At 60.8% G+C, this 25030-nt stretch overlaps 2 protein-coding genes across 2 annotated transcripts; one reads left to right on the plus strand and one right to left on the minus strand.

Moving 5' to 3' along the window:
- Positions 1-1291: 1291 nt before the first annotated feature.
- Positions 1292-9513, plus strand: KLC3 (kinesin light chain 3). Its single transcript, XM_054588604.1, has 13 exons — positions 1292-1369; positions 4474-4739; positions 5232-5462; positions 5783-5852; positions 6250-6469; positions 6854-6941; positions 7030-7131; positions 7623-7796; positions 8382-8472; positions 8551-8591; positions 8679-8785; positions 8940-9003; positions 9295-9513. Exons 2-13 carry the CDS (start codon positions 4482-4484, stop codon positions 9364-9366), a joined length of 1518 nt encoding a protein of 505 aa, XP_054444579.1. The 5' UTR covers positions 1292-1369; positions 4474-4481; the 3' UTR covers positions 9367-9513.
- ERCC2 (ERCC excision repair 2, TFIIH core complex helicase subunit) lies at positions 8502-24475 on the minus strand. The gene is made up of 24 exons (XM_054588605.1): positions 24432-24475; positions 23999-24098; positions 22990-23067; positions 22850-22912; positions 22557-22670; positions 20442-20558; positions 20233-20349; positions 19808-19931; positions 19618-19714; positions 19312-19445; positions 19065-19233; positions 17181-17299; positions 15038-15107; positions 14887-14956; positions 14685-14786; positions 13346-13409; positions 12715-12836; positions 11243-11335; positions 11067-11139; positions 10794-10864; positions 10529-10672; positions 10262-10405; positions 9667-9765; positions 8502-8933 (listed from the first exon to the last, which is right to left on the minus strand). The coding sequence occupies exons 1-23, from the start codon at positions 24434-24436 to the stop codon at positions 9673-9675; spliced, it is 2283 nt and encodes a 760-aa protein (XP_054444580.1). The 5' UTR covers positions 24437-24475; the 3' UTR covers positions 8502-8933; positions 9667-9672.
- Between the last annotated feature and the right edge of the window lie 555 nt (positions 24476-25030).

The raw sequence follows: 25030 nt of genomic DNA on the forward strand, positions 1-25030 counted from the left end.
ACAGGAGGCTGCAGGAGTCCGGGAGCATCTCATGAAGCCTGTGTGTGTGTGTTGGGGCGGGGGGGTGGTCAGAGAAAGCTTCCCGTTATCAGGAGCATTTGCACTGGGCCTGGAGAACAGGTGCGGAACTGCGTGCAAGTCTGCGGTCTGGTCCATGGGAGAGTACCGCCCTCTGCTGAGTACATTTTGTAGTGCAGAGACTAAGGTACTGCAGCGGTTCGGAAAAGCTCGCCTTGAACCAAATTCTAAGATGCGAGAACCCGTGAGCCCAGTTTGGGCCAATTTACTTTTTTAGGATTTGATTCGGTTAGCCAGCCACTCAACAAATATTTATTGAGCACCTACTTTGCGCCAGCTCTGTTCTAGTTGCTAAAGATGTACTGACCATACAGAGAGCCCGGCACTCAGGAATGGGCATTCTAGGGGAGGGTGAACCAATAATAGAAGATACAATCAGATTAAAATATACGTAAAACAAACAGAGGGAAATTAGGACAACTGTAATAGAACAACAATAAAAAATAAAAAATATATGTAAAACAAAATAATAATAAAATACCATCAGTAGTTAATACTTGCTAAATGTTTCCTATCCATTTATTAACGCATTCAATCCTTATAGCCTTTGACTATCTCCATTTTACATATTAGGAAAACCAAGGCACAGAGAGGTTAAGCTACTTGTCCAAGGCCTGCCCAGTCAATAAGTGTTGAAATGAGATTTGAACACATTTTAGCCATTACATTACCTTGTCAATAATGTGATGTAACATAATAATGTGATTTATTACATTAAAAATTTTAGGCCCTGAAAATTTTGTGAACCAAATCAAAATGGGAAATGAGGTAGTGTTTTGGTGGGAGGGTGTCATTCGGAAGGGGCAGTCAGGGAAGGCCTCTCGGAGGAAGCAGACTTTGAGAAGACACCAGACAAATGGTGAGATCTGCGATACGAGAGGTCCAAGCAGGAGGCACAGCCAAGGAAGGCAAAGGCCCAAAGGCTGAAACTGCAAGAAGGCCACGGGTCTGGGATCCAAAGTTTCCAAGATCCCAAGTTCTTAAGGTTCTAGTTCGCCGAGGCCCCCGTTTCCAGGCTTCGCGCATTCTCAGATTCGACGTACCCGGGAGGCTCTGCTTCCGAGGTGCTGAAACTCCCTCTGGACTCTCGCCGCGGGCCTAAACTTGCCCCGGGCGGGGGGCGGGGCCAGCCTCACCTGCAGGGGCGGAGCGCCTGGCTGCCCAGCCCCTCGGAGGACCCGCCCACGGCCCGAGACGCGGGGCACAGCTGGGAGCGGCGGAGTGTGCGTGGCTTTCGGAACGCGGCGGGCTGCAACGCCGCGGAGTGGGTCCCGGAACCGGCCGCGGTCAGGTGGGCGCCCGGAATGCGGAGCGGGGTCCTGGGAACCTCGAGGATGGAGGCAAGGGCGGCGGGTGAGGGCTGGGCCTGGCGCACCCCTGGGCCCGCTGGCTTGGCAACGGCGACCGGCCCGGGGGCCCCTGGGCGGCCCGTGCTCCGCCCTGGGGCTCCCCCGGCTCTGGAGGCCCAGCTGGGGCCGCGCCCCCTCCCCCTTGCGCAGGTAAACAGGAGCGAGGGCGGAGCTTAGGGAGAGGGAGGGGGCCCTTACGACGGCTGCCGGGAAGCCGGGGTGCGCGGGGCTTGGCAGGGGTAAGGAGTGTGGTTTGGGTGGTTGGCTGGCCATGATGGGGACCTGTTGCCTGCGAGTGTATGGATATAGTGTGCGCGTGTGTATGTGGTGGTGTACGAAGCTGAGGGGGGTGTGCGATGGGGTAGGGAGCTCAGGTGTGTGCAAAGACGTTGTCAGGCTGTGGGTATGGGTGTGAAGGGGAGAGGGACTGTCCGTGTGACCCCGCGAGGGCGCCCAGGGACTGTGCGAATGGTGTGGAAATGTGGGCTACCTCTGATTGCGTATTTGTGATCGTGTACATGTGTGTGGCTGTGTGTATGGGAGGGACCTGAATGTGGATTAGGTGTGAATGAGACCAAGAGGTGGCATGGCTGTGAGTGTCTCTCTGCCTGGAAGATGGGGGGAGTGGCGGGGAGGCGGCCGTGTGCGCAGCAGGATGGCCGTGAGGCGCGGGGGGCGGCGGTGGGGGGCGCTCTGCCAAGGACGGATGTGTGCTGGTGCGCACAGGGCTGAGCCCGTGCAGGGAGTTCGCTGACTGGGGGACCGTCTGAGTGTGGGAGCCGCTGTGCGTCGGGGAGACAGCCCCAGTGCTGTGTGGCTGCGGGTGTTGCCGTAGCTGGTACTGGGGCCGCGCGGCGGGCTCTGGGTGGTTGCAGGTGAGGCTGTGTCGGGAGCATTCGGCTAAGCCGCCTGGTATCGTGTGTGAGGCTGTGGGTGGCTGGATGTGTCGGCAGAGTTGCACGAATACTGGCTGTGTTGTTAGATGGCTCTTGAACTTGTGTGATTGTGTCTCACTATCTATGGGGCTTGTGTGTCTGGTGTGAGACCAAGGATAGTGTGACATACATACGTATATACATATAGAAAGGGACCGATAAATGCACAAACATACAGGGAGAGAGAGATTGAGGATGATGAGAGCGGTGGCTCGGCTGGTTGGAATGTCGTCCTGTACGCCGAAAAGGTTGCAGGTTTGATTCCCAGTCAGGGCACACACCTAAGATGCAGGTTCGACCCCTGGTTGGGGCGTGTATGGGAGGCAACCAATCGATGTTTCTTTCTCTCTCTCTTCCTCTCTCTCCCCTCCCTTCCTCTCTCTCTCAAATCAATAAGCATATCCTTGTGTGAGCATTTAAAACATTTCTTTAAAAACCCCACAGGATTGCATGCTGCCCTTCCCGCGTGTCTAAGCGTGTGTGCCAGTGAACTTGTGAGCAGGAGCAAAACCCCTGGGGCGGCCCTCGGTGGACACAGTGGCTTGAGTGAGGTGTGCCTGAGAGGGTGTGTGCGGGAACTGCGGCACTGCCTCTGCGTGTCTCCGCAGCTCTCTGTGCCCTGGGCACCCACTTGTGACAGCGCCACTCAGTCCGAGTTCAGGAGCCATTTGCATGCCCGTGTTTGGAGCTCTGTGTGTCCCTGTGTGTGCGCCACAAGGGCCAATTCCCAGCTGGCCCAGCAAGGGGTTGGGGGCTGGAGGAAGTGGGGGGGATGGTGACCTGTCCACCCTTCGGGAGTGCGTGCGCTTGGAGGCAGCGCTGGGCGCCCAGCGGCGACTGGGTGGCTTGCGGGACTGTGCGAGCGTGGGCGTGGCCGTGCGCTGGGTGCCTAAGCAAGGGGACGGTCTGAGTGAGAGACGTTGGGGGTTTGGTTATGTTCTGATGGGCGAGAGTGTTCATTTCTGCACGTGTGGTGTGTTGGCATATGTTTCTGAGAAGAAATAAAATGTACCTGTGTGTCGTGTTGAATTTCCAAGAGGGGAGCGTGTGCGTGTGTTTGCCTGAGTCAGTGCGTTACATCGGGCTGGATTTTGAAAGAAAAGTGTGGATGTGTGTGAGTGTGCTTGTTGAGTTTCATTTTTTAAAGGAGGAGGAGTGTGTCCAAACTGCGTTGTATTTCCAAGAGAAGAATGTGTCTTACGTTGCATTTCAAGAATCCCTTCGGAGGGTGTGTTGAGTTGCGTTTCTGAGAGCGGAGTGTGTCTGTATGCGCATGTGTACGTGAACGCTCCAGGGGCACCACCGGCTGGGCCGTTGACTCTGTTACCCCCACACAACCACATGAAGCCCCATGTGTGAGACCCCCACCCATTATGATCTGGGCCTAAGACCCTCAGGTGTCACATGGGCAGTGACATCCATGGGCCACACCTGTCACACATGTGTCCCAACATGCCTTGGGCTGGCTGGGCCTGTCCACAGTGGAGGGTGGAACCCCTGTTCCCTCAGGGTCTGCCAGCTCCTCAGGCCCCGGGAGCCCCTCCATGGGGCCCCCACCCTGACCCCCCTCTAGAGGCCTCCTCTGCTTCCGGTCCCTCCGCCCCCCAGCCCTCTCCTCCGTCCCAACCCCCAGCCCCAGTGGTCTGACTGGTTCCCAACAAAACACCCTAAGAATGAGCTCACAGAGAGGCTGCCGCCTCCACACACCCCGCCCCACACACCCAGCGTGCGGGCGCCTCCAGTTCCAGGTCACACGGCCAGGAGGTCTGTGCCTGAGGACCCGGGGCTCTTGGGGCGTTGGGCCTGGCCCGGGAGCTGGAGCAGGCGGGAGGCCACCAGCCAGCTGTTTGCCCTCTTGTGGTCAGTCACATATGGGGTTTTGGAGTTGTTCTCAGGGCAAAGGTAGACGAGAAGGTTCCCGCTTGAGGGCTGGGCAGGATGGGCGTGGGACAGGATGTCGGCTGGAAGGAGGAGGGTACGGAGCAGAGGGCTGGCGGGGCGGCAGAGAGGGAAGCAGCTGCGAGGGGTCCTGCTGGCCGCGGGGGCTTGGAGGCTGAGGGGCTGGCTTGCCTGGCCTTGACAGTGAGTCCCCAGCCCTGGCTGTCCCCCAGGAGCAGCGATGTCTGTGCAGGTGGCAGCCCCCGGAAGCGTGGGGCTGGGCCCCGAGCACCTGAGCCCTGAGGAGCTGGTGCGGCAGACGCGACAGGTAGTGCAGGGGCTGGAGGCCCTCCGTGCAGAGCACCGTGGCCTGGCCGGGCACCTGGAGGAGGCCCTGGCAGGACAGGACCCAGTCACCGGCTTGGAGCTGCTGGAGGAAAAGCAGCAGGTGGTGAGCCACGCGCTGGAAGCCATCGAGCTGGGGCTGGGCGAGGCCCAGGTACGAGGGGTCCAGCCCTGGTGGGGAGACCCGGGTCTGGGGGGGGGGGCCCAGTGGGAGGGCCCAGGTGTGCAGGGGATAAGCCTGGGGCAGGTGAGACCGAGTGAGCCAGGTCTGGGAGGCGGAGGCTCTAGGCCAAAGATGGGGCTCTTGAGCAACAATGCAGAGGCCCTTGGATGTGACAGGAACCCCTGAACCGGGTGGGGGTCCTTCTGCAGAACTGTGGGTCCTGGGGAGACTTTGGGGTGCATGGGGGAACATGAAGTCCCTGGGTATGATTTGTGTGCCCGGGTGAAATCACAGGGGTCCCTGGGCAGGGTTTGGGTTTGTCTCTGGGGATCTCTGTGCATCCTTGGGGTCCCACTCGAGGGCTCTGCAGAATCTGGGGGAATCCCTGATAGAATGGGGATGCTCAGGCCTGAACTTGAGGCCCTGGGCTGGGGCAGGGGCTGCCTGAGCCCTGACTCTCGCCCCCTCACCCTCCCACGGCAGGTGCTGTTGGCCCTGTCGGCGCACGTGGGCGCCCTGGAGGCTGAGAAGCAGCGGCTGCGGGCGCAGGCCCGGCGGCTGGCCCAGGAGAACGTGTGGCTGCGGGAGGAGCTGGAGGAGGCACAGCGGCGGCTGCGGGCCAGCGAGGAGGCCGTGGCCCAGCTCGAGGAGGAGAAGAGCCACCTGGAGTTCCTGGGGCAGCTGCGGCAGTACGACCCACCTGCGGAGAACCAGGTGCCGCGGGGCCGGGCGGGGGTGGGCCACGCGCACTAGGGGCCTGACGCTCCTTAGGGACCCCACCCTCCTTAAGGGCCCCATGGCCCCCCAAGCCTCCGTGGAGCCCCACGCTCGAGGCCCTCAGAGAACCCCTCAGTCCACTAGAGCTTCCACAGAAGCCCTCAGCTTCTGCTCCGCAAACCCCCCAGGTCCGCCCCAAGCCCTCAGGCCTCCCGAGGCCCTGACCACCGCCTCCCTCAAACCCCGAGGTTCAGGACCCCAGCTCTGGAACTAACTGCCAGTCCTCATGACTCCCCACTTCTCTGTCCTCTCCGCAGCAGCCCGAGGTGCCCCCTCGCCGAGACAGCCTGGCCTCCCTGTTCCCCAGCGAGGAGGAGGAAAGGAAAGGTGGGCGTCAGGGGCGCGTGACTGTGGGAGCTCGGCCGTGCAGAATGGACGGCGGGCGGAGGCTGGGGAGGGACTGCGGGGCCCGAGGTCTCTGAGCAGGGAATGGGGGAGGTCAGCGCAGGGCATCGGGAGGAGGAAGCAGGTGGCTGTGGGGGGTGACAGTGGGCAGGTGAGGCTGGAAGATGTGAGCCCAGGCGGGCAGGTGCCTGCGTTCACATCCCACGGGCCCAGTTAAATGCCTGGGGTCACAATCTCAGAAGTCAGTGCAGGGCCCCACGGTCCTGGGGGCCGGCTGAACAGCAGGGCAGCTGGCTCTGGTGTACGTGTCCCCTCATGTGAGGCTGGGGCGGTAGGAGGCCTGCAGTGACTGGGTACCCCGCACCACCCACCCCGCCAGGCCCTGAGGCCATGGGGGCCGCAGCAGCTCAACAGGGCGGCTACGAGATCCCCGCCCGCCTCCGGACCCTGCACAACCTCGTGATCCAGTACGCGGGGCAGGGCCGCTATGAGGTGGCCGTGCCGCTGTGCCGCCAGGCCTTAGAGGACCTGGAGCGGAGCTCAGGCCACTGCCACCCTGACGTGGCCACCATGCTCAACATCCTGGCCCTGGTGTACCGGTGAGGGCTGCTGCTGGCTGTGGCTGGACGGGCTGCAAGGGTGGGAGCCGTTGTTGGGCGGAAGAGGCGGGACCCCAGTGTCTGCTCTGTCATCGCGGGTTACAGGCATGTTGGGGCGGGGGGAGACAGAGATCCAGAGAGGCCACTTCGATCAAGGCAAAGAGAAGTCGGGGCGTGTGGGTGACAGAGACCCCAACCCGAGTGGGGGCAATACCTGGGGCGGTCAGAGGCTTGGCAGTGATTTGGAGTAGGACCCCGTGCTAGACTTAGGAGGTGTGGGGAGACCCAGAAGGGACCCCCGCAGGGTGCCACCCATGCTGGGCTCAGCCCGGCCCCTGCTGCCCCACCCTGGCCGACGACCTCCGCCCCTGGGCCGCACCACAGGGACCAGAACAAGTACAAAGAAGCCACAGACCTTCTGCATGACGCGCTGCAGATCCGGGAGCAGACACTGGGCCCCGAGCACCCGGCGGTGAGCAGGCCGGGGGCCGGGAGGGGGTGGGGGGGGCGGGCGGGCAGGCTGGGCCTTCCTACCCCTGACCTGGCTGCGCGTCCCACAGGTGGCTGCCACCCTCAACAACCTGGCGGTCCTCTATGGGAAGCGCGGGCGGTACCGGGAGGCGGAGCCCCTGTGCCAGCGAGCCCTGGAGATCCGTGAGAAGGTCCGCCCCTGCCCGAGGAGGCCCTTCCCGCTCGGCCCTGAAACACTCGGTTCCGTGGGTCTCCCAGTGACACTGACCCTGGGCAGCCCCGATTTGTCCCTGTGACCCCCTGACCTTTTATGCCCTTCTCTCACTGGATGTGTAAGCCAGCAATTGAAGCCTAGAGTGCTCATCCCTGTAACCCACCACACTTGACCTCCCCTGAGCTTCCTTTGATCTTGACTCCTGACTCTGACCTCTCTTCTTGTAACTCACCTCCATGCCCTCAACCTGGTACAACCCTGTCCCTCATCTACCCATTTGACCTCGTATCCCAAGGTCAAGGTGGTTCCCGGACCACCCTGGCCTCCGACCTGGTATCCAGCTCAACTTCATGTACTTCTCCACTTTGATCCTGTAACCCCTAACTTGTGCCCCCCGCGTGGCTGCTGGTGTCACATGGCCTGCCAGTCCTGGATGACCCCAATGACTTGTGACCCCACAACCCCTAGGTCCTGGGTGCCGACCATCCGGATGTGGCCAAGCAGCTCAACAACCTGGCCCTGCTCTGCCAGAACCAGGGCAAGTTCGAGGAGATGGAGCGGCACTATGCTCGGGCCCTGAGCATTTACGAGGCCCTGGGCGGGCCCAATGACCCAAACGTGGCTAAGACCAAGAACAACCTGGTGAGGGCGCTGTGGGCCCTGGGGGGACTGACGGGTCACATGCTGGGGAGGCACCCTTGCCTCAAGGGTGGCACGCCAGAGGCCAGGAGCACCCCCCTGCCAGGCCCTTGGAGGGGTTCCCCGAGAACCCTTCCCAGCTGGGCCCTGCCTGGGGCGAGACTGCTCCTCACAGACGATGCTCAAGTGTCAGGACACAGGCAAGTGGGGACAGCCGGACAGACTGGCCTGGAGCAGATGACAGCATCAGACATTTATTAAGTTCTAGGTCCCCTGCTTAGTACTTTCCCTGTACCATCCATTTCTGAAAGGACCTTGTGAGGTAGGTGTTCTTGTGGCCCCCATTTTGCAGATGAGGAAACTTAAGGCACAAAAAGGTTGTGTCACCAGCCTAAGGTAGAGCAGGAAATGGGCTGAGCCAGAAAGTCCCCTGCGCTGGGCCACCCAGGCAGGAGGTGGTGGGCTCAGGCTGCAAGCTCTGCTGTAGGCCGAGGCCTGGAGTGGGGCTGGGGCTGGGGGGACCGGGGGTGCTGAGCCTCGGGGGCTCCCAGACCTGAGCCGGGACCAGCCAGGCCACGCCCCCTGCAGGCCTCAGCCTACCTGAAACAGAACAAGTACCAGCAAGCGGAGGAGCTGTACAAAGAAATCCTCAGCAGGGAGGACCTGCCCGCCCCTCTCGGTAAGCCCCCATTCCTTCCCATCCCCCCCAAGTGGCTTCTTAGGGTCCCGACCACAATGTTCCCCATCTGTCCCTCAGGAGCCCCCAACACAGGCGCAGCTGGTGATGCAAGACAACAGGTGAGGATGGGCTTCGCTTCAGCTCCAGGGGGCAGGGCGGGCACGGGAACTGGGTGGGATGTGGGGACTGACGGTGTCCCTCCCCAGACCCTTCGTCGGAGCAGCTCGTTCTCCAAGTTCCGTGAGTCCATCCGGCGTGGGAGTGAGAAGCTGGTCTCCCGTCTCAGAGGCGAGGGGGCAGCGGGCGCAGCCGGGTGAGTGCTGGTCAGGTCGGCCAAGAGCCCTGGTATCTGCAGTCCCTCCCCTCATCCTGCTCCAGAAGCTTCTGAGGCTCCCGTCTCCCCTGTGCTGGGGCGGCCTCCCCAGGGTGGGAGCGAGGCCCCCCAGGACGCGCTGGTCCCCCTGCAGGATGAAGAGAGCCATGTCACTCAGCACACTGCACGTGGATGGCGCACAGGCTCCGGGGACCCAGGTGAGGGGCAGGCGGCGCCCCTAGCTCAGGATGGAGTGGCAGCCACGCTGACGGGCCCGGGGTCAAGGGGAGGGAGGGGACAGGCTGGCGCCGGGGGCCAGTGGGCTGGAATGGACCCAAGGACAGAACGGGCAGGTTCTCCGTGGCAGTCAAGGTGGGCGAAGGAGGGTGGGCGGCAGAGCCACTGCGATGGACAGGCCGGCAGCCAGGCGGCGGGGAGCTCTGATGGCAGCTGGGGCAGGCGTGCCTGCCCTCATCCACCCGTCAGCCACCCCTTGTGCCTGTCCCCAGCCCCTCCACCGGCACCTGAGTGAGGTCTCTCGGACCCTCAGCACCAGCACCCAGGACCTGGGCCCCCGCTAAAGTCAACAGGACCACGTGGCTGCGGCTTCCCCGGGAGAGGAGGAGACGGCGGGCAGAGAGGCCTTCCGTCTCCTGCCGGGCTCCCACCTCTGGGACAGCTGGTGGATTGGGCTGCCTCCCCTCCTGCAATTCCCCTCCTGCGATTAAAGGCTGTAGATGTGACTGCCAGGAGTGTCTGCCCGAGGCTTCCTTCCTGCAAGGGCCTCCCAGCGCCGCCCAGGGGCACCCCCCACACCCCGGGACTCAGGGCCAGGCACGATGCAGGAGCCGCCCGGACGAGCTTCTACGGCCCTGCCCCACCTCGCGCTACAGCTGCTGTGCAATCTGTTGGATCCTCCGCAGCGTCTCCTCGGACTCCAGCTGCTCCAGGCTGAGCAGGGACAGGCCCAGCTGATCCTCCTGGAGGGGAGGGACACAGAGGGAAGGGTCAGGCCAGGGGCGGGAGGCCGCTGCTCCGCTTCCTCACAGGCCCCCATGAGGAAATGGGGGTCCACAGCGACCGGCGGTGGCCGGCACAGCACAGGGCTGCAAGGACAGCATGCTTGATTCTGGAAACACCTGTAGGATGCAGTGCGTACTATCCCTGTAAACAGAAGGTGGGCCAGGAGACAGCAGCCCAACAGCTGTGCCCAGGCTCGAGAAGGATCAGCTTGCCAGAGGCGCTCGCCCTTCCTCCTGGGGCTCCCACACCCCCGCTCGCCTGCTGTAGCCACACGCTGTGCCGGCATCTGTGGCCCGACTCCCAGCAGTTCCCAGGCCAGCACATGGGCACACAAAAACCTCTTTGTGGAGGGCAGCTGGGGTGAGAGCGTGGGGAGGAAGCCGGGAGACCTTCCCAGAGGAGCAGCTTAGCTTGGGAGGGCGAAGGAAGTGGGGGCAGCCGCCTCCAGCTCACCCTGTGGAACGGCTGCGCCATCTGCCGCAGGAAATACTTGGCCACCTGGACTCCCTCGTCCACGGTCAGGTTGAGGTTGGCGTCCGTGAGGTGCTCCTGGATCCAGCGGGGCAGCTTCCCCCGCTTGTCTGCCCGGGCAAACCGCTTTGAGGAGGCGGGCGGGAGAGAAAGGGAAGGTGTCAGGACCCTGGGGCGGGGGCTCGGGCCATCTGGGCCAGGACGGGGAACAGCCAGGCGGGGGGGGGGGGGGGGTCCCTGAACCCGCACCTTGTCTGCGAAGATCATGAGGCCGTAGTCTGTCTTGCCCCTGATGGCCCGACCCACACACTGGGCCGCATGGCGCATGGCATCAAAAGTGAGAAAGTCGTTCTCACGGATCTGGAACTGGTCCCGCAGGTATTCCAGCCGCGCCTGCAGCCAGATGGGAAGCGGTCCCTCTGCAGGCAGCCCCTCCCCTGCGCGCGCCCTAGCTCCTAGCGGGAGGGCCCCAGCGAGGCCCTCACACCCTGTGACCCTCGGCCCAGCTGCTCACCTTGAGAATGCGGCTCTGGGTGTAGACGTAGGGGACACCAAACATGATGACAGCCCGCCCGAAGTGGTGCACTGTGGGGACAGCGGGGGAGGGGCTGCCGGTGAGACCCGCTGGAGAGCCACCCGCATGGAGCCCAGAAGTGGAGAGAGCGGGGGTGCTCTAGGGCCTCCGCCAGCCCCCAGGGGTGGAAGGGAGAGGTGTCCCCCGGGGGGGGGAAGAAATGGCCAGAACCCCGGGAAGGCTCTTGGGAAGGGGAGAGCCCAGTCTACTCACCAAAGTCGATGCCCTCGGACACTTTGCCTCGAGCCACCGACAGCAGGATGGCCCCGCGGCCGTTCTCGCAGGCCTGCGGGGGCAGGGGGGAGGCCAAGACGGAGCTGCAGCCCCTCAGAGCTGCCGCTCTGGCCCCTCTCCAGCCGCTCCTTTGGCACCCCCCACCCCATCCTCACCTCCTGGTACTTCTCCAGGGCGACACTGGTCTCGGCCCCGTCCTGGGTCTCGATAAAGAGCAGCTTGTTCCTCTGAATGTTCTCGAGGATGCCCTAGGGAAGGACACTGGCAGGTCAGAGTGTGGGTCGCAGCAAGAGGACAAAGCCCACGATGCCCGGGCTGAGCTCAACTGTGCCAGATGCCTGACAGCAGCCCGCCCCCTGCCCCGCGGAGCCCGGAGGGCGGGAGCACTGGCCAGCCTCACTCCCCGGGGGAAGCCCTGCGATCCTGGTAGGGAACCGATCCCTACACCCCATCTTTTGGACAAGTGGCCCGAGAAGGCCCATCAGCACACTCCCCCAGCCCCCCGCCTGACTGGCACAGACGCTGGCTAGGCCAGCCCGCGCCCACCAAGAGCTGCCCGGGGGCTGCGATATAGGCACGTGACCAAGGACACACACACAGGCCAGCGGGACAGACTGAGGGTCTAGAAACACCCCCGTCGCAGGAGGACACCCGCAGCGTTCAGCGGGGAGAGCTCTTTTTTAATAAATGGGGCTGGGGCAGCTGGCTTTCCGCACAGGAGAGACGCAAGCCTCGACTTCACACCACACACAAAGGTGACCTGCGGTGACCGCAGACCTAGATGGGAAGCTGACACTGCAGAGCTTTCCAGGAGCAAACACACGAGACTACCGCTGTGACCTTGGGGCAGGCAAAGGTTTCTTACACAGGACACAAAAGGCACTCAGGACGTGGGGCTCAGGTGGCCAGCAGCCACCTCCAGCTGAGTGGGAAGCGCCTGAGGACAAAGCAAGGTCTAGGCCACGAGTGGAGGAGGTGCCCACCCCCACCCCTCCATGGATTGGCCAGAATCGCCTACCTCACCCCCAAGGTGTGCCTGGTTTCACCCTCCCCCGAGAGCTGGGCCACGGGACCCTCAGACATAGGGCAGCAGCCCCGCCCCACCTCACATCCTGCCGCCGCCCTGTGCGCGGCGCCTGTTTCCGAACGCCCCATGACCTCGGCCACGCACTCCTGGGTGCGGACCCTTTGCCCCAAGTCTCTGTCCTGTCTTCATTCTCCAAAACCTTCCCCTAATTGCACAGCACCCAAGAGGGTCATGCCTGCTACCCAGTGTCTCCATGTCAAGCCATATGTGCTAGGGGGACAGTCACGGTGGTAACCCCTAAAAAGCAGCAAGGGAACAAGGAATCAAGAAGGCAGGGTGTAGTTCTCTCTCCTGAGGGGACGCCTTTCAGGGAAGGGCCCACAGAGGCTGCTGACATCTTCGTTCTTAACCTGGCTGTGGGGGAGGGGCCCAGGGTTACACATTATTTTTCCTTTACACTGTTCATATGTCTTCTACACTCACGTCACGTATGACACGTCACCATTTACAGCACAAGCGAAGCTGACACACAGGAGCAGAGCCACGCTGTGAGAGGCGGGGCCCGTCCCGGGTGCAGGCGGCAGGGGTCACGGGGCGTACCTGCTCGTACCAGGAGGCCACGGTGCTCTCCATGTACTGGTAGCTGGTGAAGAAGGCCACGATGCCGTCGGGGACCACGGCGGACATCTCCAGCAGGAGGTTTCCGTAGTTGCGGATCACCGCTGTGCGGGTCAGAGGTTGGGCCCACCGCTGGCCTGGGTCCTCCCCCCACTCACTCCCTAGCTGAGCGTTCCTGTCTAATGCCCGGCCTTGAGCCTGGGCTTCCTGGAACCCCAGTGAGCCGTCCTTGGGCTGCTCACACACACATTCCATTTCTCCCTGCAGGCCGGTGGGAGGACAGCAACCCTGCCACCCTCCTACCCCTCAAAGCTAGGCCTGGCCAGGCACCCCCAGCACCTTTGTGAGCCAGTGTGCATTCACCATGGGCACCATGATCTCTCCTGCCACTCCTCGCCACTGCAGTGCCATGTTCGACGGTGCAGGTTCCCTTAGCGGCGCCGTGGGCAGACCCCCACCAACCCACAGCGCACCAACCGTGGACAAGAAGCAACCTCTGTGTGATGCCACTCTGCCTCGGGAGTTTTTGTCACTGCAGCAAGGCTTAGGCCATACTGACTGATAAACCTCCCCTCTCTGAACCCCAATGAACCAGTCCCATGGGGCAGCATACCAATATCATCTCTGGTCTCAAATTTGGAGCTGATGGCCACCTGATCGTTGCCACGGCCGATGATCTGGAGAGAGGACAGGCCACAGTAAGCAAAGCGGCAGCAGCAACCACTCTGATGTGTGAGTCCTGGCTGCCAGCTGGTGCTGTTTTTTTTGTTTTAAGATTCTTTATTTTTAGAGAGGGGGAAGGGAAGGGAGGAGAAATGTGTGGTTACCTCTTACCTTCCCCTCTACTAGGGACCTGGCCTGCAGCCCAGGCATGTGCTCTGACTGGGAATCGAACCGGTGATCCTTTGGTTCGCAGACCAGCACTCAATCCACTGAACCACTCCAGCTGGGGCTGGTCTAAGCTTTTTATGGACATGGTATCAGTGAATGAACCCTCAGCTACCTTGTTATCTGTACTGTATAGAAAAATGGCCTAAGACTCAGAGGCCAGTCGCCTGCCCAAGGTCACTCGGCAAATAGAGCAGAGACAAACTGCACCCAAGTCTGCCCGCAGTCCCAAGCAACAAGCGCCCTCCAGCTGGCCCCAGCCTCCGGCCAGTCGGCTCCCGGACCGCACTCCTCACCAGGACCTTGATGGTCCCTGGCGCACCCCCACCAGCAACCTCACAAAACCGCGCTGCGGTGCTTGGTTGGCACCAGTCCACAGCTCCGGGAAAACTACTCTCAAAGCCCCAACAGTCTGGGGAGCCTGGATAGCTAAGTTTGGTACAAAGTAATATAGTGGCGAAACCTGTCCTAAGTCTATTCAGAGTCCTGGCTGGTCTCCCTCTGCGACCCTTGAAACTGTTTGGCCGCTGAAATAATCGCCGGACGTTGACAGAGGGTACTGCTCAGACTCTGTGGGGGTGCTGCACAGCGCACAGCACATGCCTTGTTTCTAAAGTCTGGAAAATTCTCGGTTCTCAAACACATGTGGCCCAAGAGCTTCGGATGAAGGACCGAGGGCTGGTGCTATGCGGCCCAGTGTACAGAGGAGACTGAGGCAGTGCAGAAGGGTCACTTACCAAGGTCACAGCCAAACAATGAACTGGGCAAAGCCAGGTCACCCAAGAGCCAGGCCCTGGGCCCCACAGGCATTTTACACCCATCAGTTCACCCTCCCCTCTGCCGCCTTGGGAGGTCCAGAGGAGGCGCCCAGTTTACAGACGAGCAACCCGAGGCCAGGGGCGCACGCCCACAGCGGGCGGCGGCTTCAGTCCCAGACTGTGTGGGCCCAGGGCCCCTGCCCCGAGCGGCTCCACCCTCCGGCCGGATCGATGGGGGAGCAGGCGGAGGAAAGGCAGCCCCTTGCTGTCACCCTCCCACCCGTCACCCAACTCTGACCCACGCACCATGGGGCACAGGCAGACCCGGGCCAGTGTCATGGTGAAGGTTGCCATGGTGACAGGGTGGAAGTCCAGGATCCGGGGGTAGATGTCCAGCGGGGACAGCGTCTGTAGTGAGGACAACAGGAGGGATCTCAGCAGGACTGGGTGGGAAGCAGGAGCCCCACAGCGGAGGCCTGGGGACCGGGGGGCAGAGAAGGGCCCTCACCCCAGACGTGATGATGACCGACTGGAAGCGCTCGAATACGGGTTTGATGGCCAGCGAGGCGTCCATGCAGCTGTGGGAGGCAGACGAGGACGGTGAAGGCCCGGCCGGGGGCCTGAGGCCCATGTGCACCCCCGCTGGGGTCAGCTCTCACCTGAAGTGCAGGACGGGGTTGGCAATGGTGGGGGTCCTGTCGTCAAAGGGCTCGATGATGATGGTGAACCCTACAGGGGGGCGGTGAGAATCCTGGGATGCCGGTGATGACCACGCCCACTTGCCCAGGCCCCACCCCCATAGTGAAGGGGACCAGCCACTTGCAGACCAAGCCTAAAACCCAGGCACCTGCGTCCAGAGTACACGGCAACCTGCCCACTTCTCCCCACGACCAGCACCTGCACCAACGCTTGTGGAGGATCCTGAGCAGAGAGCGCCCCAGGTTCCCCCCTCAGTCTCTCCCAGGGCCACCGGGAGGCCATCGGCTCTGCTTCCGAGCCTATCTGCAACCCGACCGCTCCCCGCACCCCCAGTCCGGCTGCATCCCCTCCTGCCCGAACCACTGTCCTCACCCCCTCACTGGGCTCCCAGCGCCCACCTCCGCTCCCCTCACGTCAGCCAGAGGGACCCGGTGAAATCCCGAGTCAGGTCACATCCCTTCCCCGCTCAGAAGCCCCTCACAGCCCCCATCACGCCGCACCCCTCCCGGGGTCCAGACTCGTCTGCGGGACCTCGCCACGCCGACCCCATTTCCTCCTTGCTGACGCGCCTCCTGCCTAACTCCAAAACCGCCCTGCTCGCGCCACGCAGGGCCCTCGGGCTTGCAGGCCCTGGCAAGCTTTCACGGCGCTGGCCCCACTGGGTCACTCGGGACTGTGCTCCAACGCCAGCTCCTCAGAAACGCCTTCCCTGGCCGCCCTGGCCGCTGCACACCTGCTCCAACGTGGCACTCTGTTTCTCATGAAATGATCACTTTCTGGAATTACCTTCCTTGTTTGTGTGCGTCTTTGCTACCCTTCTTTCCCTCTAGAACATTAGTTCCAGGAGGTCAGGAATGAGGTCTTTCTTGGTTTTTGCTGCTTCCCCAGTGCTGGGCAAGAGCCATCAGTTGAACAAACAGATAAATAAAATCATATATTCAATTTCACTTTGTTTAAAAAAAAAAAGTGTGAGGGCCCCTGTGCCCGGCCCTGTGCCAGGGGCACAGCCGTGACCAAGACAGCTCCGGCCCTGCCCTCTCGGGGCTCGCTGTTCAGCGATGGGGACACAGACCTGTCCCCAGTGACCACCGGAGATGGGAGAGCCCAGAAGGGGCCGAACCCAGGCTGGAAGTCAGAGAGGGCTTCATGGAGGAAGGGATGTCTCTGCTAAGCTGGGACCTGAGGATGAGGGGGTAGTTGGGGGCTGAGGAGGAGGGGGAAGGTGTTCCAGGTAAAAGAAGGGGAGGCGTTGGCAGGTGGGGCAGGTGTGGAGGGGAGGGGAGAGGAGAAAGGCAGCCCTAGGGGGCAGAAAGCACAGGCCACAGGGCAGAGGCGGGAGGAAGCTTCCAGTGGGGCTCCTGCTGATGGGCCGCCTGGCCATGGGGGAAGGGACTCTCCATCCTCCCCCGGAGGCCAGTCCTGGAGGCGGCTGACCTGGTTTCCTGACAGAGGAGTAATCCCCAGGGGCCACACTGAGCCCCGGGGCAGCCCAAAGCTGAGGAAAGCGAGGGAATGCTGACCGAGCCTCTGGAACACTCCCCCGTCCCCGGCAACCTGGAATCTGAGCAGCATCCTCGATGCCCCCTTCCCACCCCAAGCCGGCCACCCCAGGCCCCGCCCCTTTTACCTCCCACATCGCCCTCCAGCCCCTCCAGCCCCTCCCTTTCTCTCGTCAGGCCCTGGCCCAGGCTCCATCTACCCAGTCTCCAGTCCCTGCGGGAAGAACCTAAAGTGCAAACCTGCCCCAGCACCTCCCTCGCTCAGAACCTGCCATAGCTCCCCAGTGCCAACAGGAAGAGAGCGACCAAGTCCTTCCCACAGACTAAGTGTCGGCTGACCCCACAGAACTTCTCTGGGTGCATCTCAGGCCATCGCCCCCACCCCCGCAGCCTGCAGCCATAGGGAGCCCCTGAAAGCAGATCTGCACACGAGGCTCGCTCACTCAAAACCGCTGGTGGCTCCCCAGCGCCCTCACGGTCCAAACTCCCGAGCCCAGCTCTACGAGGTCCTGAGCATCCACGCCCCACACACAACCCTCCAGATTCCTCTGGGACCAATTCCGGTTGCCGGGGGCCCGGCGGGCACAGGGAGAGGCGCGCTTACCCTTGGCGTAGGTGCTGACTAGGGTGGCAAAGTTAGCCAGGAGGGTGAGCGGGGAGAAGTCGGCGAGGTCGGTGATCTCCAAGGTGTGCAGGAGGGAGCGGAGGCGCTCTGCGCAGAACCTGGTGGGGGGAGGGGGCCAGGTGGGGTCAGGGGGTAGTGGAAAGTACAGAGGAGACCAGCAGCCCCCCACCCTGGCCTTCCCCCCGACGCCGGGCGGAGCAGGCGGTCATGCCTCTGTCTCCACAGGTGCCTGGGGGCTCAGGGAGGACAGGGACTGGGGCTGTTTCGGTCACCTCTGTGCCTGCATGTTGTACAAGGGCACATCAGGCAGAGCTGCGGCTGCGCAATGACACGCAGAGCAATGATCACACACCCGAGTCACATCCCACATCACTCAGGGTCACACAGTCTCAGACGCAGGTTCTGAGTCAAAATAGGAGATGCACAGTCATACCTAGAATCCCAGTCCTGTGAATCCTGCACGGCCACACGGTCATACACTCACACCCTGAACCTCACACTGTCTCAGTCATGCTCGGCCACCCTGGTGACGCATACAGCATCAGGGTCCCACAGACTCACACACCCACGCCGTCTCACACATGCTGCGTCACATCCACGCACACGCGAGGCCTCCCGGCCACAAACGCTGGCCTTCGGGCTTGAGGCTCTCACCCCTTGAAGACAGGGCACAGGGGCAGGACCGCCTGCCTCCAGAGTTGAAAACCTGCTCCTGAACGTCGCTCTTCAAGTCTGGCCTCTGTACCCCTCCTCGCCCCTCCCCAGGCTGCAGCGGGCGCCCCTGTGGGCTCTCGCACCCCAGCGCTGCCCACTCTGGTCTGTCCCTGTCTGCAGAAGCGGCTGTCTCCCCATGGGGCTGTGCGCCCGGAGGGCAGGGCCAGGGCTGTCTCGGTCCCCACTGCGTGCCCAGCACAGAGCAGGCCCTCAGAGAACACGCGTCGAGGGGCGTCTTAAGACCCCCATTCCCCACGCGGAGGGAGGCAGGCAAGGCCGCACCGTGGGCTGCACAGGGCCTCAGAGGCGGAGCCGCCGGGAGCTTCAGAGCCCCTGGGCCTGGCTGCGCACAACGGCCCCGCGCACACTGTGCGACTCTGCGCCAGGGCGCCCCGCTCTGGGCCACACGGGGACAGCGCGGGGTTTCCGTGAGGTACAGAATGGGAGGGCTTAGCTCATCATCAGCACTCAGGGCAGGGTGGGCTCTTACACCACCGCTTCCTCATTTCACCGCCACAGAAACCTGCGTGTAAAGGACACGACCCCCTGCCCATCCACGGAGGAGGAGACGAAGCTCAGAGAACAATGACTTGTCCCAAACAGCCAAGGAAAAGTCCGGAAGCCCTGCCCTCCCGCCAGGCCCACTCTGGTCCTCAGGCCGGGGGGGTGGGGGTGGGGGCAATGAGTGGCACTGCTGGGAAGAGAGGGGCCGGGGGTCTGGGGCATTTCCTCCAAGCTCCCACCTGCCGGGTCGCGTCAGGAGCCCCGCCTTAGGGCCACTCTCCCCCCTGCCCCGTGGCCTGGGCTGGAGTCGCCCCTGCGCTGCGGCAAGCGCCCCCGTTGGCTCCTCTGCCTGCCCAACCCCTCTGCAACCAGCGTGCCCACTGAACTCTCCTTGGGGGCCGGCAATTCTCTGATCAGGCCGCGTGCTGCCTGCTGGGCCCCTGCCCATCACGGGGACCCCAGGACCTGCTCCAACCTTGCCCTTGGACCTGCCCGCTCCGGCCAACGGGTGTCATGCATGCTCCCTTCAACCCCCAATCCTCACTTTCTCCCGACACTGGCAACAAGATGGCCGCAGGCCATTGGTGCAGGGGACGAGGCGGCCTCCCGGGACCCGACCCCACCCCCGGCCGTGCGGGGCTGCACCTGAGGGGCTTGCGCTGGATGCACACGCGCTGGGCCAGGCCGCTCAGGAAGGCGGGGGGGCTCTCCTGCACCACATGCTGCACGCGCAGGCGCCACTTGACGTACTCCAACAGCCGCCGCAGGAAGCCCAGGAAGTGCTCAGCCGTGCGGATGGAGCCCGGCACAGCCTCTGCAGGGAGAAGGGGTCAGCCGCCACGCCACAGGGACAGCGGGACAAGGAGCCGACCGAGACGCAACAGCGGCTCACCCTGCAGCACCTCGTCGGGCAGCACAGGGTTGGCCAGGTGGGCGTCAGTCTCCCGGGCGACACTGGCCTCCCGCAAGCCCTCCACGAGGCGCTGGTACTCGTCCCGAAGACGCTGCTCATCTGTCTGCTTGATGCTGCGGGGAGACCGGGTATAGGAAGAGCAGGGGACACCTCGGGGGACACTGGGACAGGGCTGGTGTCCCTGGAGGCACGTCAGGCAGAGAACAGGGGCTCACTCAGGAGAGGCAGGGGCCAGATGGCAGGGGCAAGGTGGGCACCAGGTCTGCCATCTGTCTGCGTCCCCACCTGAGCACTGTCTTCTGCAGGGTCTCCAGGTTGCCCTGGCATCTGTCGAGGGTCCGGCGGGTGAGGTTGACGCTCATAGAGTCGATGCAGACATTGTCTACGGAGGAGGGGGCAGAGGGCTGGGCTCAGGCAGGCAGAGACTGGGTGGCGGCCTGAGGGGCTGGCCTCGCCTCCCCCGCCCCCCCCTCACCGATGTTGTGGGCCTCATCGAAGACCACGACAGCCTTGCGGGCCAGCTCCTTGGACACCAGGTCTGCAATCTTGGGGTCCAGGAGGTAGTGGTAGCTGTAAACCACCACGTTGGCATGCAGGATCTGGGGGACAAGGTTGGGGGTTACGCCTGATGGCCACCCGTAACCCCTGAACCTCGCTACCTCCCAGCCGCCCACACTACCGCGTCACTTCCTCACAGGCCCGCAGAGGCGAGGCAAGGACAGACACGGGCAAGGCACAAAACTAAGCAAGGTGACAGAGACAGACAGGCAGAGGCACGGACCCATAGGGAGATACAGGTAGGCAGACAGACAGACAGACAGACAGAGGCAGTCAAACAGGCAGGCGGCCTGTAGCCCTCGTGCACGCCCTCCGCTCCCCCGCCCCCGCCAGCCTCCTCACCGAGTAGCGGGCAAGGAAGTACGGGCACCAGCCCTGGCGCCGCCCCATGGCCTTCAGATCATCCAGGTTGTAGATGCCCGCAGGGAGGGGCACCTGGCGCCCGTGAATGTCAAATTCCTGGGGTGGGGCGAGAGGGAGCCTGGGGGTCAGGGAGGTGGGCTGCCACCAGCCGCCTGGCCCGCCCGCCCTCACCCCATCGGGGCAGGCACCTCGTAGAAGCGGCAGTGGGGCAGGCTGGTGTCCTGCTGGTACTGCGCCCGCACGTAGGAGGCTGTGAGGCTGTGGCACTTCCCATCCACATCTTTCCCGAAGCGCAGGGGCGTCACCTGGGGGGCAGGGCACACCTGAGCCCTGGGCCAGGCTGAGGAGCCCAGCCCGCTGGGACCAGGCGCCTGTACCTCGTCCCTGGGTGGGATGGGAGGCTGTCTTGTCCGAGGTGAGACGAGGGGATTTTTGGAAAACTCAAACCTCAGTCTGTTTCAATAACGGACAATTAAGACACTTGGGAAGTTACTGCAGGGGAACAAGAGTGGCAAAACTGTCGCCCTTAGATTATTAGTTTTAAAACCTTAAGCCCTACACACAATGGAGTATTATTCAGCCACAGAAAAGGAGGAAACCTTACCACTTTCGACAACATGATGAGGCCTTCAGGGCATTATGCTAAGTGAAGTAAGTCACACAGAGCAAGACAAATTACATATGATCTCATATGTAGAAACTTAAAAAAAATACATAAAAAGAAAAAAGAAACAACCAAGCTCCTAGATGAAGAGAGGAGACTGGTGGTTACGAGAGGTGCGGTCAGGGGTGGGCAACACAGGTGGAGGCGGCCTAAGGGTGCAAACTCCGAGTTACACGTAAGTCCTGGGGATGCGATGTCCGGCAGGGAGACCAGAGTTAATACTATGTTGCATATCTGAAAACTGCTACGAGGATAGATCTTAAAAGGTCCCATCACAAGAAAAAAAAATTTGTATCACTACGTAAAATGATGACCATTACCTAGACTTTTTGCAGTAATCATTCTGCAATATATACAAATACTGAATCATTACTTTGTACACCTGAAACTAATGTCAATTATACCTCAAAAAAATAAACAAAAAATACATTAAGCCTGGAAGATTGTTGAGTGTGCAGATTAAAGATAATGGCTTAATCTTTTAAAATGCTCGAATAGCCCGGTCCTTGGTGAGGTCTGAGTGTCAGAAGGGGTCTGATCGCACAGCACGGGGAGCCACCTGGCCCAGCCTGGCCCCTTGCCCTGCTCCCTGTCCCCAGGCACTATATCGCAGCCCCGGGCTGCTTTTCCTCGAAACAAAACCTCTCCTCTGTCCACAGGAGGCTCCGTGGCGGCCGACCCTTCCCCCGCTTCCCCATTCCAGCAGTCGCCGAGGACTGCGCTGCTTCTTTTTAATTATCACCCATCACATGTATTACTTCTCATATATTCTCACAAATAACGTTACAGGATAGATGTTCCATGAGTTACCACAAGTAAAGTGCTTAGAACAGTGCCTGGTGCACAGGGAGCCCTGCAGTCTGGTAACATAATTTTAAAATAACAACTAATAGTCTGTGTGTCATATATCTATTAGTACCATGACAATTTCTAATACTCTTTCAGTTCTTTGTACATGCTAAGGGCTATCTATAATCTCATCTATTCTTTTTTTTAATTAACTCAAGATAAATTTTTCTTTTTTTTTTTTTTAAGATTTAACTTATTTATTTTTTGAGAGAGAAGAAGGGAGGGAGAAAGAGAAGAAGAGAAACACTGATGTGTGAGAGAAACACCAATTGGTTTCTTACATGCCCCCCAAAGGGGGACCTGACCCACAACCCAGGCATGTGCCCTGGCCAGGAATCGAACCAGCGACCTTTTGGTTTGCAGGCTGGCGCTCAATCCACTGAACCATACCAGCCAGGGCATCTCACCTCACCTTATCATCAACTGAAGCAGGTACTTATTAATCCTCATTTTACAAAAAGGAAAACTGAGGCCCAGACTGCAGAAATCACCTATCTAAGAGAACACAGCTAATAAGTTCAAAGGCCAGAAAACCAGGCCTGGTAGACTCCAGGAAGTGCCTATTTTAACCTCTCTGAGGCTGGGGGGAAAGCAGGAAGGCTTCCCGGAGGAGGTATGCTTGCCTCAGCCATGAACAATGAGTGGGATTTGATGAACGAGAAGAGAATTCTGCGTGTGGCCCCTGCGTATCTCCTGGAGACCTCTGGTCTCGAGTGCTAAAACTCCTGGTCAGATGGAAGAGTTTCCTCAACCCCAGAGCTTCGGGCAAGGGGGGGAAATGGGCGCTCACCTCGGGATGAATACACAGGTTCTTTCGAGAGCTCAGAGCCAGGCCCAAAAACGACAGCTTCTCACCCTCCTGCTTCTCATAGAAGTTGAGCAACTTCCGAAGTTCTTCAATGACCTGTACCGGTTGAGGATGGAGGGGGGACTTGGCCTCCATGGAAGCCCATCCCCTGACCAGCCAGGCCCCAGCCCCTTCCCTAACTTCCCAAACACCCATCCCCCAACCTGTGATGGCAACCACCAGAGGGACCAGTGGGAGCCAGTGAACGGGGAGGAGCACGGACCGGCCCCGCTCACCTTCTCAATCTCAGGCACCGTCCTTGAGCAGTAGATGAGTTTAGTCACCTCCAGCGGGTATGCCTGCCGATGACAATGGGCTCAGCCCCAGTCTGGGCCCTTCCCCTCTTCCCCCTCTGCAGGCGCAGCGGGCCACTTACCCGCTGGTATGCCATGATCAGGGCCAACAGGGACACTGTCTTCCCAGTGCCTGAGGGCATCTCCAGGACTCCATGACCCTGCGTGTTGGGAATGAGAAGAACAAAACACAGGCTCTCAGAACTTCAGGGGCACACACTCTGGGCACACCCCCCCTCCGGAATGCCACCATCTTGGAATGGCAGGACAACGTAACAATTGCAAGCCTGGGATCCAGGAGCAGCAGGTGTGAACCTCACTTCTGCCACCTCTTTGTTGCGTGGTCTTTGGCAAGTGCCTTCTCCTCTCTGGCCTCAGTATCCTCATCTCTAAAGTGGGCCTAATAAGCTCTAATGAAAAACTGGGGGTAAAACATTTAGCATAGGATCTAAGTGAGCCCCTTTTTCTTTTAATTTAGCAAACCCTTCCACAGCACTTACTCTGCACCTGGGAATATTTCTAAGTGTCTTACATAAGACACTTTGGTTCTGTTGACATTTGGGGACGGGATAATACTTGGTTGCGGAGGGCTGTCCTGTGCACTGTAAAATGTTTAGCAGCATCCATGGCCTCTACCTACTAGAAGATAGCAGCACCCCCCACTCCACCAGTATGCTCACAGGAACATCTCCAGACACTGCCAAATGTCTTCTGGGGGTAAAAATCATCCCTAGTTGAGAACCACTACCTTACCCAGTAAATTAACTCATGTAACCCTCACATTAACCTCTGAGGTAGGTGCTATTACTACACCCATTTTGCAGAGGTGAAAGCTACGAACAGAGAGGTTAAGTGATTTACCCAAGGGCACACAGCTCTGGATGCAGGATTCCAACTCAGGTAGCCGTCCCCAAATTCTGTGTGTTCCTAACCACGGAGCAGCTTAGTCTTTGATAAATGTCATCTGCTATTATTAACTTGTCATTTTAGACAACACGAGGTTTTGGAGTGCTGGCTTTCCAGGGACCTTGGATTTCTATCTAGACCTCCTGCATTCTCAGTCTCAGCCGCCCGTGCAGCAGCCTCACGCACCTTGGCATCCAGCGTGCGTTTGAGCTCCAGCATGTAGGAAAACTGCTCCGGGTAGATGTAGTCGTACGGGAAGTAGACCAGCAGCCCGTCCACGTTGAGCCTGGCGGTGTGGGCTGCCCGATCAGTTCCGTGTCCCCTCAACCCCTCTCCAGCCCGCCCGCATACTCCCAAGTCGTCGGGCCGAGGAGGTTACCTGACGGGCTCGGCCCGCCGGTCCCCCAGGATATCTCCCAGTTTCCCAGGAGCCTCCGGGTCCCCTCGGCATCTCCTCGCTGCCCATCCCCGTTACGGCACCTTGGATCCCCGCGGCTGTCCCCACCCCGCCCCTCAGTCGCTCCTCGCCCCGCGGGGGGCTCAGGCGCGCCCACCGGTCCCCCCATATTCCAGGACCCCGTGCCCACTCGCAAGCCGCGAACCCCGGCCCCCCTCTCACTTCATGGCGCCGGCCGTAGCTAGAAGGTGCGTCAACCCGCCTCTCTCGTGAATATTCAATAAGGCAGGACCCTTGGGGCGTCCTCGAGGCACCGCTTCATCTTTCTCACGATACCATTGGCTGACCCTGATCGTCACTCACTGGGGTGGGGCCAATCAAGATAATGCGCTTGCGCACGGCAACGCGAGGGCAGGCTGCCGGAGAGGCCGTGCCAGAAACGTCGCTGAGGATCACCGAGGACCAAGACCAAAGCTAGGGAGGAAGAGAACCGAGAGAGTCGATCCCATTTATTGGGATTCGGTCTCCCCGCATCAACCCAGATTATCTGAGTAGCGAGGAGAGTCTAGGGGGAAGTAACAGGGAAATTGGGGACCCAGTTAGGGCCCACGTGTTAGGAATAGCTTCACCGCACCAAACAAGCGCTTATAAAATACCTACTGTGTCCTAAAGTTCACTGGGATAAATAACTCCTCTCATTTATTGGACTCCTGCTATTTGTCAGGTACTGTCTTAATCAGGCAGTAATAAAAAGGCACTGTGGTTTGGTGGTTAAGTTGTGGACTCTGGAACCAGAATGCCTGGGTCCAAATCCTGGCTCC

Source organism: Pteronotus mesoamericanus, unplaced genomic scaffold, assembly GCF_021234165.1.
Source record: "Pteronotus mesoamericanus isolate MK-2021 breed Mesoamerican mustached bat unplaced genomic scaffold, CSHL_Meso_final scaffold_137, whole genome shotgun sequence".
Classification (NCBI taxonomy): domain Eukaryota; kingdom Metazoa; phylum Chordata; class Mammalia; order Chiroptera; family Mormoopidae; genus Pteronotus; species Pteronotus mesoamericanus.

What these genes read in the sequence shown, in the direction of transcription:
- KLC3 (XM_054588604.1), top strand. Translation starts at nt 4,482, where the DNA reads ATGTCTGTGCAGGTGGCAGCCCCCGGAAGCGTGGGGCTGGGCCCCGAG. An exon ending in CGAGGAGGAGGAAAGGAAAG is followed by an intron (nt 5,853 to 6,249) that starts GTGGGCGTCAGG and finishes CCACCCCGCCAG; the next exon opens with GCCCTGAGGCCATGGGGGCC. An exon ending in CTGGTGATGCAAGACAACAG is followed by an intron (nt 8,592 to 8,678) that starts GTGAGGATGGGC and finishes GTCCCTCCCCAG; the next exon opens with ACCCTTCGTCGGAGCAGCTC.
- ERCC2 (XM_054588605.1), bottom strand. An exon ending in AACGCACGCTGGATGCCAAG is followed by an intron (nt 23,068 to 23,998) that starts GTGCGTGAGGCT and finishes CCCAACACGCAG; the next exon opens with GGTCATGGAGTCCTGGAGAT. An exon ending in TGAGACCAGAGATGATATTG is followed by an intron (nt 12,837 to 13,345) that starts GTATGCTGCCCC and finishes TGACCCGCACAG; the next exon opens with CGGTGATCCGCAACTACGGA.